This window comes from Lutjanus erythropterus, chromosome 19 (assembly GCF_056507025.1).
Source record: "Lutjanus erythropterus isolate fLutEry1 chromosome 19, fLutEry1.hap2, whole genome shotgun sequence".
NCBI classification, from domain to species: Eukaryota; Metazoa; Chordata; class Actinopteri; order Lutjaniformes; family Lutjanidae; genus Lutjanus; species Lutjanus erythropterus.
Genome location: NC_139335.1, coordinates 17,037,429 through 17,049,858, shown reverse-complemented (window position 1 = coordinate 17,049,858; position 12,430 = coordinate 17,037,429). Strand labels below are relative to the sequence as shown.

The 12,430-nt window shown below is 37.8% G+C and overlaps 2 protein-coding genes across 2 annotated transcripts; one reads left to right on the top strand and one right to left on the bottom strand.

Annotated features, from left to right (window-relative positions):
• Positions 1-449: 449 nt before the first annotated feature.
• On the top strand, positions 450-5,170 carry LOC146309579 (hydroxyacylglutathione hydrolase-like protein). Its single transcript, XM_084743395.1, has 9 exons — positions 450-647; positions 888-1,029; positions 1,700-1,764; positions 1,984-2,101; positions 2,240-2,348; positions 2,856-2,959; positions 3,145-3,246; positions 4,094-4,173; positions 4,275-5,170. The coding sequence occupies exons 2-9, from the start codon at positions 925-927 to the stop codon at positions 4,423-4,425; spliced, it is 834 nt and encodes a 277-aa protein (XP_084599521.1). The 5' UTR covers positions 450-647; positions 888-924; the 3' UTR covers positions 4,426-5,170.
• A 63-nt stretch (positions 5,171-5,233) lies between these two features.
• Positions 5,234-12,186, bottom strand: ciao3 (cytosolic iron-sulfur assembly component 3). The gene is made up of 11 exons (XM_084743394.1): positions 12,088-12,186; positions 10,918-11,013; positions 10,155-10,298; positions 9,916-10,045; positions 9,650-9,784; positions 8,954-9,072; positions 8,573-8,702; positions 8,143-8,215; positions 7,914-8,051; positions 7,635-7,792; positions 5,234-6,511 (listed from the first exon to the last, which is right to left on the bottom strand). Exons 1-11 carry the CDS (start codon positions 12,151-12,153, stop codon positions 6,270-6,272), a joined length of 1,431 nt encoding a protein of 476 aa, XP_084599520.1. The 5' UTR covers positions 12,154-12,186; the 3' UTR covers positions 5,234-6,269.
• Between the last annotated feature and the right edge of the window lie 244 nt (positions 12,187-12,430).

Genomic DNA, 12,430 nt, shown 5'->3' with positions numbered 1-12,430 from the left:
GTACATAATGGATATACAAGTATCTCAGAATTGCACGTAACTGTAGCACATGAGCGAATCACTAGCAATAGATAATTAAATCCACATTTATTACAAAATACAGGGCAGAATCTGACCAACAAATAATAAAAAGAATCAAGTTTAATGTGGCCCATAACAAAGACAAACTTTACAACAGTATCTTATTCATTTGAAACAATGATTTAAAACATAGATCGAAGATTCAAAGACTTTGTTGAATGTTTCTGGGCTCTACTAAAATGTCTTGGATTGGACATTTTTGCTCGACGTTGGCGATCGCGTCGAGTAAGGTAACCCTAAATTTGAGAAACCCTCGCGATATTTCTACGTCTTATTTCAAATAACACGCTCTGTAAAACCTAAGGATGTTTTATTACGTGACATCACTGTGGATAAAATCTGTATAGGTTTAGAGACAGAAAAAAATAGGTTAGGAGAAGATACTGGTTTATCTTGAAATTGTGATTCTCGCGAGATCTTTTGCGAGTCTGGGGTTCCCTTCCAGACCCGAGCCGATGTTGTCGCGATAACTTCCCAGCCTGAATGCAGACATGTAGAATAATACTTTTCAGAGCTTCACAGCTGCACCAGGATAAAACAACCTGATCGGAATTGTTTAATCTGAGGTAATCGTGTTTTTTCTTGACGTGTGTAGTTTGCCTGACTTGCTTTTAACATTATAATCCTGATGCAGAAAATGTTAAAGCTAAATGACACAACAGTGGTGGTTTTAAGGTCTTGCTAACACAACTGTACAGCTGCATGCTTTATTAGCTAACTTAATACTTAATACTGTGTCAGTGATAAGTTCGCATTGGTGCACACGTCGATTTAAGAAATGTTGACTAATTAAACTCTTCCTGAAGTGTCGCGCACTTTGTTGCGCATGCGTTTGAGGGTGCCATGAAGGTAAAGGTGATCTCCATCCTGGAGGACAACTACATGTACCTGGTGATTGAGGAGCAGAGTAAACAGGCTGTGGCTGTGGACCCTGCTGTACCTCACCGGGTGAGAGACACATATACTGCTATTTGGTATATGTCATGTACACTGAAAACTGGGGTTTGGCTTTTTCTCTTTTTTGTCATTAATCAAAAATGAGTGACATTTTCTCACTGGAAAAATTAAAACTGGATCTCATCTATGAAGAAACACAAAATCTGGATCATATTGTAGGTAGAAGAGACAATAATAGATAAAACACCCAAACAATTATTATATATAAGGGAGACTAGGGAGGTTTGCAACACATTTTACATTTTTCTTAGTTTCACAGAGAATATTTGGGCTACACCAACAAAATCTTTACATATTAAACTTACAACTGTCTGCTAATTACCAATATAATTTAAAGATGATTACATGATGATTACGCATTGTTAAGACTGGACCTCAACACTGAGGTTCTGGAAGTGATATTCTGAATATAAGATTTAGATTATATATGAGATATACTCCTGTAGAAGCCACAAGTCCGAATGACTCGTGGCTTCTACTGCTTGTTTTTTAAAAAAACTTCAGATTTCATTTGCAGTGTCATAGACAAGTACTACACTACCCACAATCCTGTTAAGTGTGTTATCAAGTGTTATCAAAATAACAGTTGATTATTTTTCTGTGTGAATTGTTGCTAACATGTATGTTTTTTTTTGTTTTTTTTTGTTTTTTTTTTTTACAGCTGCTAGAAATAGTGAAGAGAGAGGGCTTGTCTCTGACGGCTGTTCTCACTACACACCATCACTGGTGAGACTTCATATATATCATTGATACCAGTAATACCAGAACACATAATCCCTTAGGCCTAAATGGTTTCTTTATCTTTACTGTCATTTTACAGCCCTAAATGAGCAGTGTAGCCTGTCTCTAAGATACAGAGGAAATAGCAATTAATGAAATTTGCGAAATATTTGTATGTACTTTCCCAGTTAAGGGTTAACCAACTTACTTTTTTTCACTGATCAGGGACCACGCTCGGGGGAATGAGGCTCTGCTGAAGGAGGTGCCGGGGCTGAGGGTGTATGGGGGAGATGATCGTATTGGTGGTCTGACAGATAAAGTCACCAACGCTCAGGAACTCAAGGTGCCCACAGCATCAAATGTCGTCACCTGGACGGTGCCCCAGTTATGGTTTAAATGGGTCAATTATACAAAAATAAAGCTTTTCTCTCTGTGTTTCTGCCATGTTGTCTTATGATATTGTGTTTCCTCCACTTTGCAGTTTAACTCCATCAATGTGAGGTGCCTGTTTACTCCCTGCCATACCTCTGGTCACATGTGCTATTTTGTTTGGGAGGATGAGTGCACTGACGCCCCTGCTGTGTTCACAGGTGAGCTGGTGAACATGTTGTAGTAGTACTAATACTAGTAGTATTTCTGCTTACAGCTTGTACTTAAATAGTACACTCATAGAAGTAGGAAAGATGGGTTCCCATACATCCAAATGGCACTTTTTACAACCGTTTTTTTAGGACCCCAGTGGTGTCTAGTTTTAGGATTTTTGATGATTGATGATTTTTGAGTTATGAAAATCAGCGTTTTTCACCCCTCGTGTGAACATTAATTCAAGATGGCCAGGGAATTAACCCGATGGGACGTTAGTTGACTATGGCAACATCAGAAATTCTTAACTAGACGCCACTAGGGTCTTGCCATTTGGGTGAATGGGAACTTTTCTGTTCTCCAAGACTATCAGTGTCACGTAATGTGGCATCAGTTGTACTTAACTTAATTTTCAGTGGCTAGAGATTCGAGTCCTTGTTGATCAGTGGCACATTGTCCATTGTTCTCGTGTGGGACAACGGAGACTGACAACTGTCCTTTCTTTTGGTTGTCAGGGGATACGTTGTTTATTGGTGGATGTGGGCGGTTTCTTGAGGGCACGGCAGAACAGATGTACCACAATCTCACCCAGGTGCTCGGCTCCCTACCTCAAGACACGGTTAGTGGAAATAAGAGATATCTGTCGTGGTTGTGCAGATAAAATGAAAGGATCCCTTTATCTCCCTTTATAGTGCAATACACTGCAGAAATGGCACAAATCCCAGATGACAGTCAAACTCTATTGCTTTGTGTGTGTGAATTAACAGGAATCCTGACTTTAAATCATGCTCTGTTCTTCTGCAGAAGGTGTTCTGTGGTCATGAGTACACCATTAAGAACCTGAAGTTTGCCATGCTGGTGGAGCCAGAGAATGAAAAGGTTAAAGAGATGCTGAGCTGGGCCAGGGTGAGTGATGCAGCAAAAAGAGTAAAACTATTTTTATTCAACAAAAGATTAGTTTAATCAGAAACAGCCAATTTATCGTTCTTTCAGGCCACCAGACTCCATTTACAGAAACATCATTTTATCACCATTAAATGATTATCTTCGTTAAAATTCTGCAGAAACAAAATAAAACTCACCAAAAACATGCTGGCTCATTTTTCCACTGTTCCAACAATCACTTACTCTGATTTAGTTCAACCAACCCAGAACTGGTGTTTGTTTGTAGCAGTGGAAAGATGAAACAATAGTTTTATTTAGTTTGTGTTGTATTTGAATGAATTGTATTTGACAATGATAAAATTACTGTTTCTGTAATTGGAGTTTGGATGAATTTAGTGACAGTAATAAAACTATAAAATAAAATAATAAATTCCATAATGCTGTCGGACACTTACAATAACAATTTGAGCCTGTCAGTGGCAGAAACAATCACTTTTAAGTGGACGCACTTTGACAGTGTAAAGTTGTAGCTCTTTGTACTTCAGCTGCAGGATTGTCTCTCAATATTGGACTAAATTCAAAAATTGGCCCCAAACCGAAATTAACTACAGTGCTCATGTTATAATTAATGAAAGGTGGCCCATTAATGTGTTTTTATAGTTACTGGTCAACAGTGGAGCTCTCTGTCACAGTGAAATAAACTCTTTTATGCTTTGGCTGCACAGTTAGTAGGATATATATATATTTTTTTTATGGGATTTATTGACAACAAACAAAAATATTGAATGTTACTAGTCTTATCCTTTAAATTTCAAATTTAAATTTACATTTTTTTAGCTGAATTGCCTGACAGTCTTTGTGTCTGCAGGCCAGAGACGATGATGACAAACCCACAGTGCCATCTACCTTAATGGAAGAGTTTGAATACAATCCTTTCCTTCGCCTCTCGTGAGTTTGAATATTATTCACAGTATTTTAAATTGGTGTCCAAATGTATTTTCCTGCCATCATTTTGTGCTATACTTTGTTGTTAATCTTTGTTTCTGTAGGGAGGAAGGGGTACAAAAGTTCACAGGGAAGACTGACCCTATCGAGGTGCTGAGGGTCCTGCGGAAGGAGAAGGACAAATTTAAGAAGCCCAAGGAGAGACTTCCTCCCCACGCCATGTTGGCTTTGGAGTGGGGGCTTCTCAGGCCCTGAGATCCAGGTGCAGAGCTCAACCATCACAGAGAAATAGTCTGAATGACTGAATGCAACAAGACACAAGACTGTAGAGTGTGGTGTTTGTTGCTTTGACCCTAAATTTAACCAACTTACACCACCCTTGACTCCCATGGGCATGTGTGTTGTTTTAGTCTGCTCAAAGAGGCCAGTATAAAGCTGCTTTCATTAACTATTCCTAACATTAAAGGCTGGTCTTCCAGTCTGTTATGCACAAATAAACTGCATCAGGCGATGTCTGCTAATACCAATCTCCACTGAAAAAAAAAACTGCTGAGATTTTAATGTATTTGGTGTATTTATTGCTTTAAAGAACTGATTTTGGGAGAAAATAACTTTATGATTTATTTGTTTTAGACCGGTGTTTATGTTAACTCTTTCATTTAACCTTTATACCCTTTTCAGTTTGGATATTGTATATATTTTACTATTACTCCTGCTTACTTTTGCAGTCAAACACTACACAATTGATTAACTATAAAATATAATTTCAGTAAAATTGTCTATAAGTTAGACTGCACTTTATACCCACTATTTTGGAACAGGAGTTTGATATGTTGCGGTCATTACTGTACAACAAGGTAGAAAAATAATGCAGGGTATAAAATTATGGTGGTATACTGCTGCTTTTCATCTTAAGGTTTACATCCTCACTTTGCAAGAGCTTATAACTGTACTTCACAGCCAAGATTATTCAATAAAACATATCACTCTCAATCAATAATCTGTTGGGGATATTCTTCACATCTTTTTGCACCTTTTAAAAAGAACTGACAAAACAAATGGCCATAATTAAATAATGTCTTTATTTTTCAATATATATATGTATACATAATCACAAGGTTAAATAAACAAGGAATGATTATATTTTGCTTTGTGTTATTTCAGTGCACATTTTCAAAGTATAACAGGTGTCAGACTGATGGTTTTTTCTACACTCTTAGAAATAAAGATGCTAACTAGAACCATAAAAGGTTCTATAATCTTGTCCCAATAGGAACACCTTATTTGGATCTAGTTAGAATATTTTAAAAGGTTCCATTTGAAACCCTTCTAGAGAGTTCTACCTAGAATCCAACATAAAGGGTTGTATCTAGAACCATCTATGAACCCCATATGAGAGATTCAACAGAGAACCCTTCTACGGTGTAATGGTTACACACAGAACCCTCTCTAGGAGTTCTATCCAGAACCTTTCCGCTTTCTAAGGGTATCAACAAGAACCCACCAAAAGGGTTCTACTGAAAACCTTTTTATATTCGAAGGGTTTTATCTAAAACCCACTGTGGGTTCTGCAGAGGACCTTTTATATTATGATACAAAAGAACAAGAATTTCAACAATCCTTAAATAACTCTTCTAAAAAGGTTCCTTTGGATGTAAATGGGAACCCTCAGTCTTACAAGGAACATTTGGCAAACTCTTCCTTCAAGAAAGAGTTCTTCAGAACTAACAGTTCTGGGTAGAACCTTTTTGGGACCCTTATTTTTAAGAGTGTATTCATACGTGTGAAAGGACAATCAGTGGTGTAAATGATCAGATCATATACATACTATGACTTTCTGTCTTGTGTCTAATATCTACCCTCTGGTCTTCCACCTCACCAGACACACAACTTATGAAAATAGTGGTTTAAAAGGTCATTGGCACACGTCAAACCTTCTCATATTTGACATCATTGTCCAACAACCCCTCTCTCTGAAGAGAAGTAGTCACATATGTTCGGACGGTTCTGTCGTCAGACTGCTGAAAAACACTTGTGCAAAAATAAAATTCTGCAAAGACATCCTATCTACTGAGAGCGGATTGTAGCAGAGGCACTATTCACCACTTCATAGTGAGCCCGTTTGTCATCTTCTCAACAGTGTGGTACTGTGTGTGCAGCAGCTCTTTGGCTCTCTCCTCCCCTACACTGTGGAGCCAGGATTGGTACAGCTCGGCCACACGAATGTCATCCTCTGGTGATATGGAGCGCTCTGCCTTGTAGATCTCCTCGACCTTCTGGAGAAGCTCCTTCGGGTTCTGACCAGGTAAGGGCTTCAGCTGTCCACCACCATTTAGACAGCCTGAATATTAACACAGATACGAGGGGGAACATGTTCTGTTAATTCCATTCATTGGCTTGCAAACATCGATTAGTGATTAGTCAAGCAGCGCTAACGTGACTTCATCTGATAACTGCATGTAAAGATGTGACTGAACACTGAATTTTATAGCTTTCCCATGTACATATAAGTAACAAATATCATATCGCAAAACACTTTGTGAAATTAGAAAAGGTGGCAAAGGTACACACATTCTTTATTCTTGCAGAAGCACAGATACTTGTGGAAAAAAGACTGGTAAAAGTAGAATTACAAATTCAGCTTCTCTTTACTCAACTAAAAACAGAAGGACATTTCTACCATCTGTTTCTGTACAAAGCTAACTGAACCTTTTGTCCACAGTCAAATCCCTCTCTCTGTTTGTTACATCTTTTTATGCCATTTTTGTCTTATGTCTTCTATGTCATTTTCATCTTGTTACATGTTTAACATTGTAGTTGTCATTACATATTTTATGTAATTTTCCTGTTGTTATATCTTGTTTTTACTTTTATGCCATTTTGTCTTGTTGTTATCTTTTGTCTTTTACACTGTTTTTGTCTTACTGCATCTTTCACACCCTTTCCATCTTCTTACATGTTTTAAGTCGTGTTCATCATTAATCATTAATCATGTAATTTTCATTTTGTTATTTCTGTTGTGCCTGATATGTACTGATTGATACACCAAATTCTTGTCATTTCTACATGTTATCCATCCATTTAGGCTGAAATTGGTCTTGATGTTGAAAAGGCAGCATGCAATGGTGTCAATAATTCCCTTCAAATGCATTAAAGTAACAAGCCTGTCTTTAAAATGCAAGGAGTGGAAAGTATAAATAACAATTATTTGTGTTAAAATGCCAGGAGTAAAAGTAAAAAGTTGTCAGAAAATTAAATACTCTACAGGCATCTGAAAATTTGCCTAATTACAGTACTTGTACAGTATAGAACTTGTAGTAGAGTATTTGTACTTCATTTCTTCCCACCTGTGGAAACTAGTTTACATGAAAACAAATGGTGGGACATGCACTGTACAAAAGTTGAATGGCACACATCAAGGAACATATTTTGGAAATGTTTACTTCTACATGTTTCAACTTTACCTGATGGACAGGCCATAACTTCCACAAAGTGATGAGGCGACTTCCCCCTTTTGAGCTTCTGCACCAGATTCTGGATGTTGCGGAAGCCGTATGTGGACGCAAAGCACAACAAGACTTCTCCGTCTCTTTCTATAGTCACTTCCTGGAAGTCTTTATTCCTGTGACACAGAGGTTGTGTTGGGAGAACTGAGTTAGACAGAAATGAGCTTTCATACAATTGAGATGGTGCAAGGCTGAAAATACCAAAGTGATCCTTCACAACTGTTGAGATAGACTCACCTGAGGGTCTTGTAGGTGAGCTTCTTCACCTCCTCTCCAAACAGCCGCTTGGCAGCGTATGTGAAGACATGATGGAGATAACCCCCCGACCCGCTCCCAGCATGGTTCAGAAACTCACCCCCACTCACACTGCTGAATCTGGGTCAACAATAATATGTAACGTGTGAGTTCATCTTCAGCTTATTTTAAAGGATGGGGATGGACTAAGACAACATGTCATAGAACTTACAATTCATCCAGGGGTGCAGGTTCCACATCGCTAAGAGACACATTTTTCTCCTCAAGCATTTTCTGAACCTCGCCTGTTTGTGACAGTCAAAGGTATAAAAGAGAATATATGTTACATACAACATGAGGCTTGGCAATATATTGAGATTATACTGACATCTTGATACAAGACGAGATACTGTCTTAGATTTTGTTTAAGTGATTTAATTTTCTGAACTTTCCAGTCTGTTGTAGTTGTTTTATCATTTGCCTTTACTCACTTCATTATATGATGTCATTATATCCACAATGCTTATGATCATTTCTCTAACATTGTATTGTGTTAACCTTTCGTGAAAGCACCAGTCACAATATCAAGGTCAAAAATATTGTGATATTTTATTTTGTTGCCCAGCCATACACACAGAGCATCATGAGAGCGAGTACTGTACCAGAGGTGATGACGCAGTCCACTTCTCGAGTCTCAGCTTTGTTCAGGTAGAAGTCTGACCTCGACGCCTCAAGTTTCTTGTCAAAGCAGGGCATTACTGCCACATGGTAGATCTGCTGTGGACTGAGGCCCTAACAACACACACAAGTAATACACAGCTCAATGGCTTCTCATTATTCTCTCTGTGTTGATAACTACACATAGACACACATTCATAACAGTCACCCATCAGCATATATGTTTGTTTTTTTTGTTTTGTTTTTTTACATTTGAATTTTCATTGATCATTGCTGCAGGATTAATGTGATTTTCACATTCTGCAATTTTAAAAATGCAGTGCTGAACACTGACTGCTTTATCTGATGCACAGGTGTTTCTGTACCTGTTGTTCAGCAAAGTAGCCTTTAACCAGAGAACCCATCATCTGCTGTGGGGAGCGAGTGGTGCTGATGTATGGAAGAATAAACTGGCCATGGGTCTTCTCTGCATAGCAAATCCAACCTGATCGAAACACAAACACACAGTAAGTATTATTTCATTAATGCGACTCACTCTGCCTTTTGCCTTTTATTAATCATATCAATAAGTTACATCATGGTCCATCACAAATATGAAAAATATTCCTCCCTCAACACAGCTGCCAACCAATTAGGCTAACAATGTTTGATTCCACGTTTACATTATATTAATCAATGAAATTTCACATTGCAAGAATCAAAATTAGGAATAGGTAATGATAGGATTATCACAGGACTGAATTCATAATGATATTGATACTGATACTTCAGTACTCTTACTGATACTACCCACTGCAATTTGGTGCAAAAAATATACACATGACATGAAAAGATGTGGAAAGAGTTTTTTTTTAGAATTGCTTTTTTGCAGAAATAACTTAAATTTTCCAGACTTATTGCATTTAGCTGCATTTTCATTAATTTAGTAAAGTGAGTCCATAGAAGTAGTTAATAAAATAAACGTTTTCTCATTCTTTATTGGGTACTTTTAGACAAGAGACATTAGAAAGCAGACAGAAAATGAAGGTAGACACATGAGGATGGGTTTTTAGTAAGAATACCTGGGCAGGCCGATGTCATCATGGGCAGAGATTTGTTTTCCTGCTCCTTCCTCTGGAAACGCTCCACAAATTCTCTCTGGCTCTCCAGCAGACTGAAGGTCCGACTGAAGCTTGTGTCAAACACATGATGAACCCCTGCAACAAGGAAAATAATCTTCAGAAGTGCCTCTGTCTGCCTGCATCACCCTCTCATTTTCGATTCCTGTTGTACTCTGAGTTGTGTGCCTTAAATAGAACAGAATAATTTATATCATATTGGCACTCACCAAGGCCTTTGAAGAACGATGTAAGCCTCCTGCCTGCCTCAGTGCTGCTGAGGTCATAGCGTGCTGCGAGGGAGGCTCTGGACTGCGGTGACACCGAAACCACCACCACCCTCTGCTCTGTCGCACTGGTCTGTGAAAGGAGTCCAAATGACACAAAGGTGAATACGGTGACACCCAAAATTATTTCTGTCACATTCAACATCTCACACAAGCATTCAAACTCAAATATTAATCTCTACCTTGTTGTTTTGCAGCACTTTAAACAGCTCCTCGTGGCTCTGCTGTGTGATGAGGACACTCTCAGCAGAGGTGATGCAGCCACTGCATGCCAAACAGTCATTCAGTGTGATCTTTGCTTTCTCCAGCTTCTGCTTCCCACCATCCTACAAACACATGATGAATTAATTTAAGGCAACTTGTGGTGCAACAACACCAACTTCAACTTCAATTTTACTGCTGCTGATAGGAGGGAAGCCCAATGGCTGATATATAATCCTGATGTCAAAACAAAGAAAAATTATTCAAATTTAGAATGTGGTATTTAAGGGAGAGCAGGGTACAGTGATAGTAACGAAATTCAACTGCATTATTCTTTACATATAACATAATATATATTGTAGATTAAATTTGCTGTTATTTAGGATGTTCACATTCAGAAAAGATGACGATAGTAAGAGCATGCGCCCATGTACTGAGGCTGCAGCGGCCATGGGTTTAACACCCACCTGCAGCCCTTTGCTGCATTTCATCCCCTCACTCTCTCCCCCTTTCCTGTAATATCTAAAAATAAAAATAAAAGCACCAATGGTCTCTTCAATGTTGTCAAAATGTGTATGTTGAGATATTTATTGCACACTGTTGAGTAGCCTGAAAATAAGATATTTACAAGCCCAGCCCTAGCCAATGCTGATTATCTAAAAAAAAAAGCTAGACCATCTCAACTGAGCAATTAATTGGTTGATTACTAATTCACACATGTTTTGATTAAGCACCGATACCCACCTGGTTGACTTGGACGTAGCTGCCATCATCTTCTATTTGAATTTTAGCCACAGACTTGCCTTGTTTCTTCTCTACTTTGACAGGTTTGACACATTCCTGCAAAACAGGAACCACACATGTAAACCTAACTACAAAATACTAGTGTTAGATAAAAGATAAACACACAAATTCAGAACAAATTGCTTGTGTTACAAATGCTTCCACTTGAGAATACAGGTATATATAAGTATATAGCGAATATAAAAATGGAAAAAGAAATTGTAAGTCTGTAAACATATGTATAAAACATATGCATTATACTATGATATAAAACAATATAGAAGAATAGACATAAGAAGTGTAAAAATAAAGAATATGTAAACAAAATAGACGACAATATATACAATAGTGGTACACATAATGGTGTAAAAACAACAATAATGCTGAAAATGGAGGATAAGTGTTATCACCAAATACTCTGTAACTAATCTTCTTCATCGTTTTGAGCCTTTCCAAATTCTTAAGTTTCAGATTCCCAAATGTTAATGTTTTCTGGTTTCTTTACTCGTCTATGACAATAAACTGAATATCTTTGGGTTGTGGACAAAATACATTTGAGGACGTCACCTTAGGCTTTGGGGAAATACTGATCAGCTTCTTTTTTTTGCCATATCACTCTTACCACATCACATGGCAGGTTATATATGTAACTAATATAAACTAGTGAAATGGATATTTAACTTGACAATTTCAGTAATTCAAGCTGTAGTGTCGTACGGTCTACTGACAAAGTTTAACTTAAATATATCCACTAAAATCAAGTTATTTCCTAACATCCCCTTACCATCATTATTTCATTACAGTTACATCATTGCTAACATTAGCAGCAAGCTAACTGTTTAGTACGCATTTCATACTTTGAACGTTAGCGGGTTTTGCGGCCAGTAACAGTTAAACCAATTAGTTAACATAACATTGTGTTAAGCTTTTGTTAAGATAAATTCCTGGTTGCAGATAATTTTGGGTTGTCGGCTCACACAACAGCACTGTCAAGAACAGCTAACAGTTACTTAGCATGCTAGCTATTTCAATATGTTCTCGCTATTCGCCGCTTTTGTATGTGAAGTGATATGTAGCTCTGTCCTTTTTGAATACATCTTAAGTTATAACATGTTATAATAGTTTCTCTACCTGAGAGGGGGTGATAAAATCATCAAGGTCTGTCAGCTGCAGCACACCGCTGAAGTGAGACGCCATAATTACTGCCGTAAAGTGTTAGTTGTTTACTTTTGTGTCGTAAGTAGCTGTTCAACTCCCCCAAGGAGAAACGTCACTATTAAACAGATGCAACTGGTTCTCTTTTAGCGTTGATTTAGTTTTCATGTCTTTTTGTCTCTTATGCGTCTTGCACGTGGTATGAGCTTATAATAAGGGGAATTTGCAAGTTTACAACCTTAAAATGCTGATATGAGTCATGTTCACTTAATGAAAAGGGGAAGGGACTGCAAGGCACAGGGAAAAAGAGAAGTCAAGA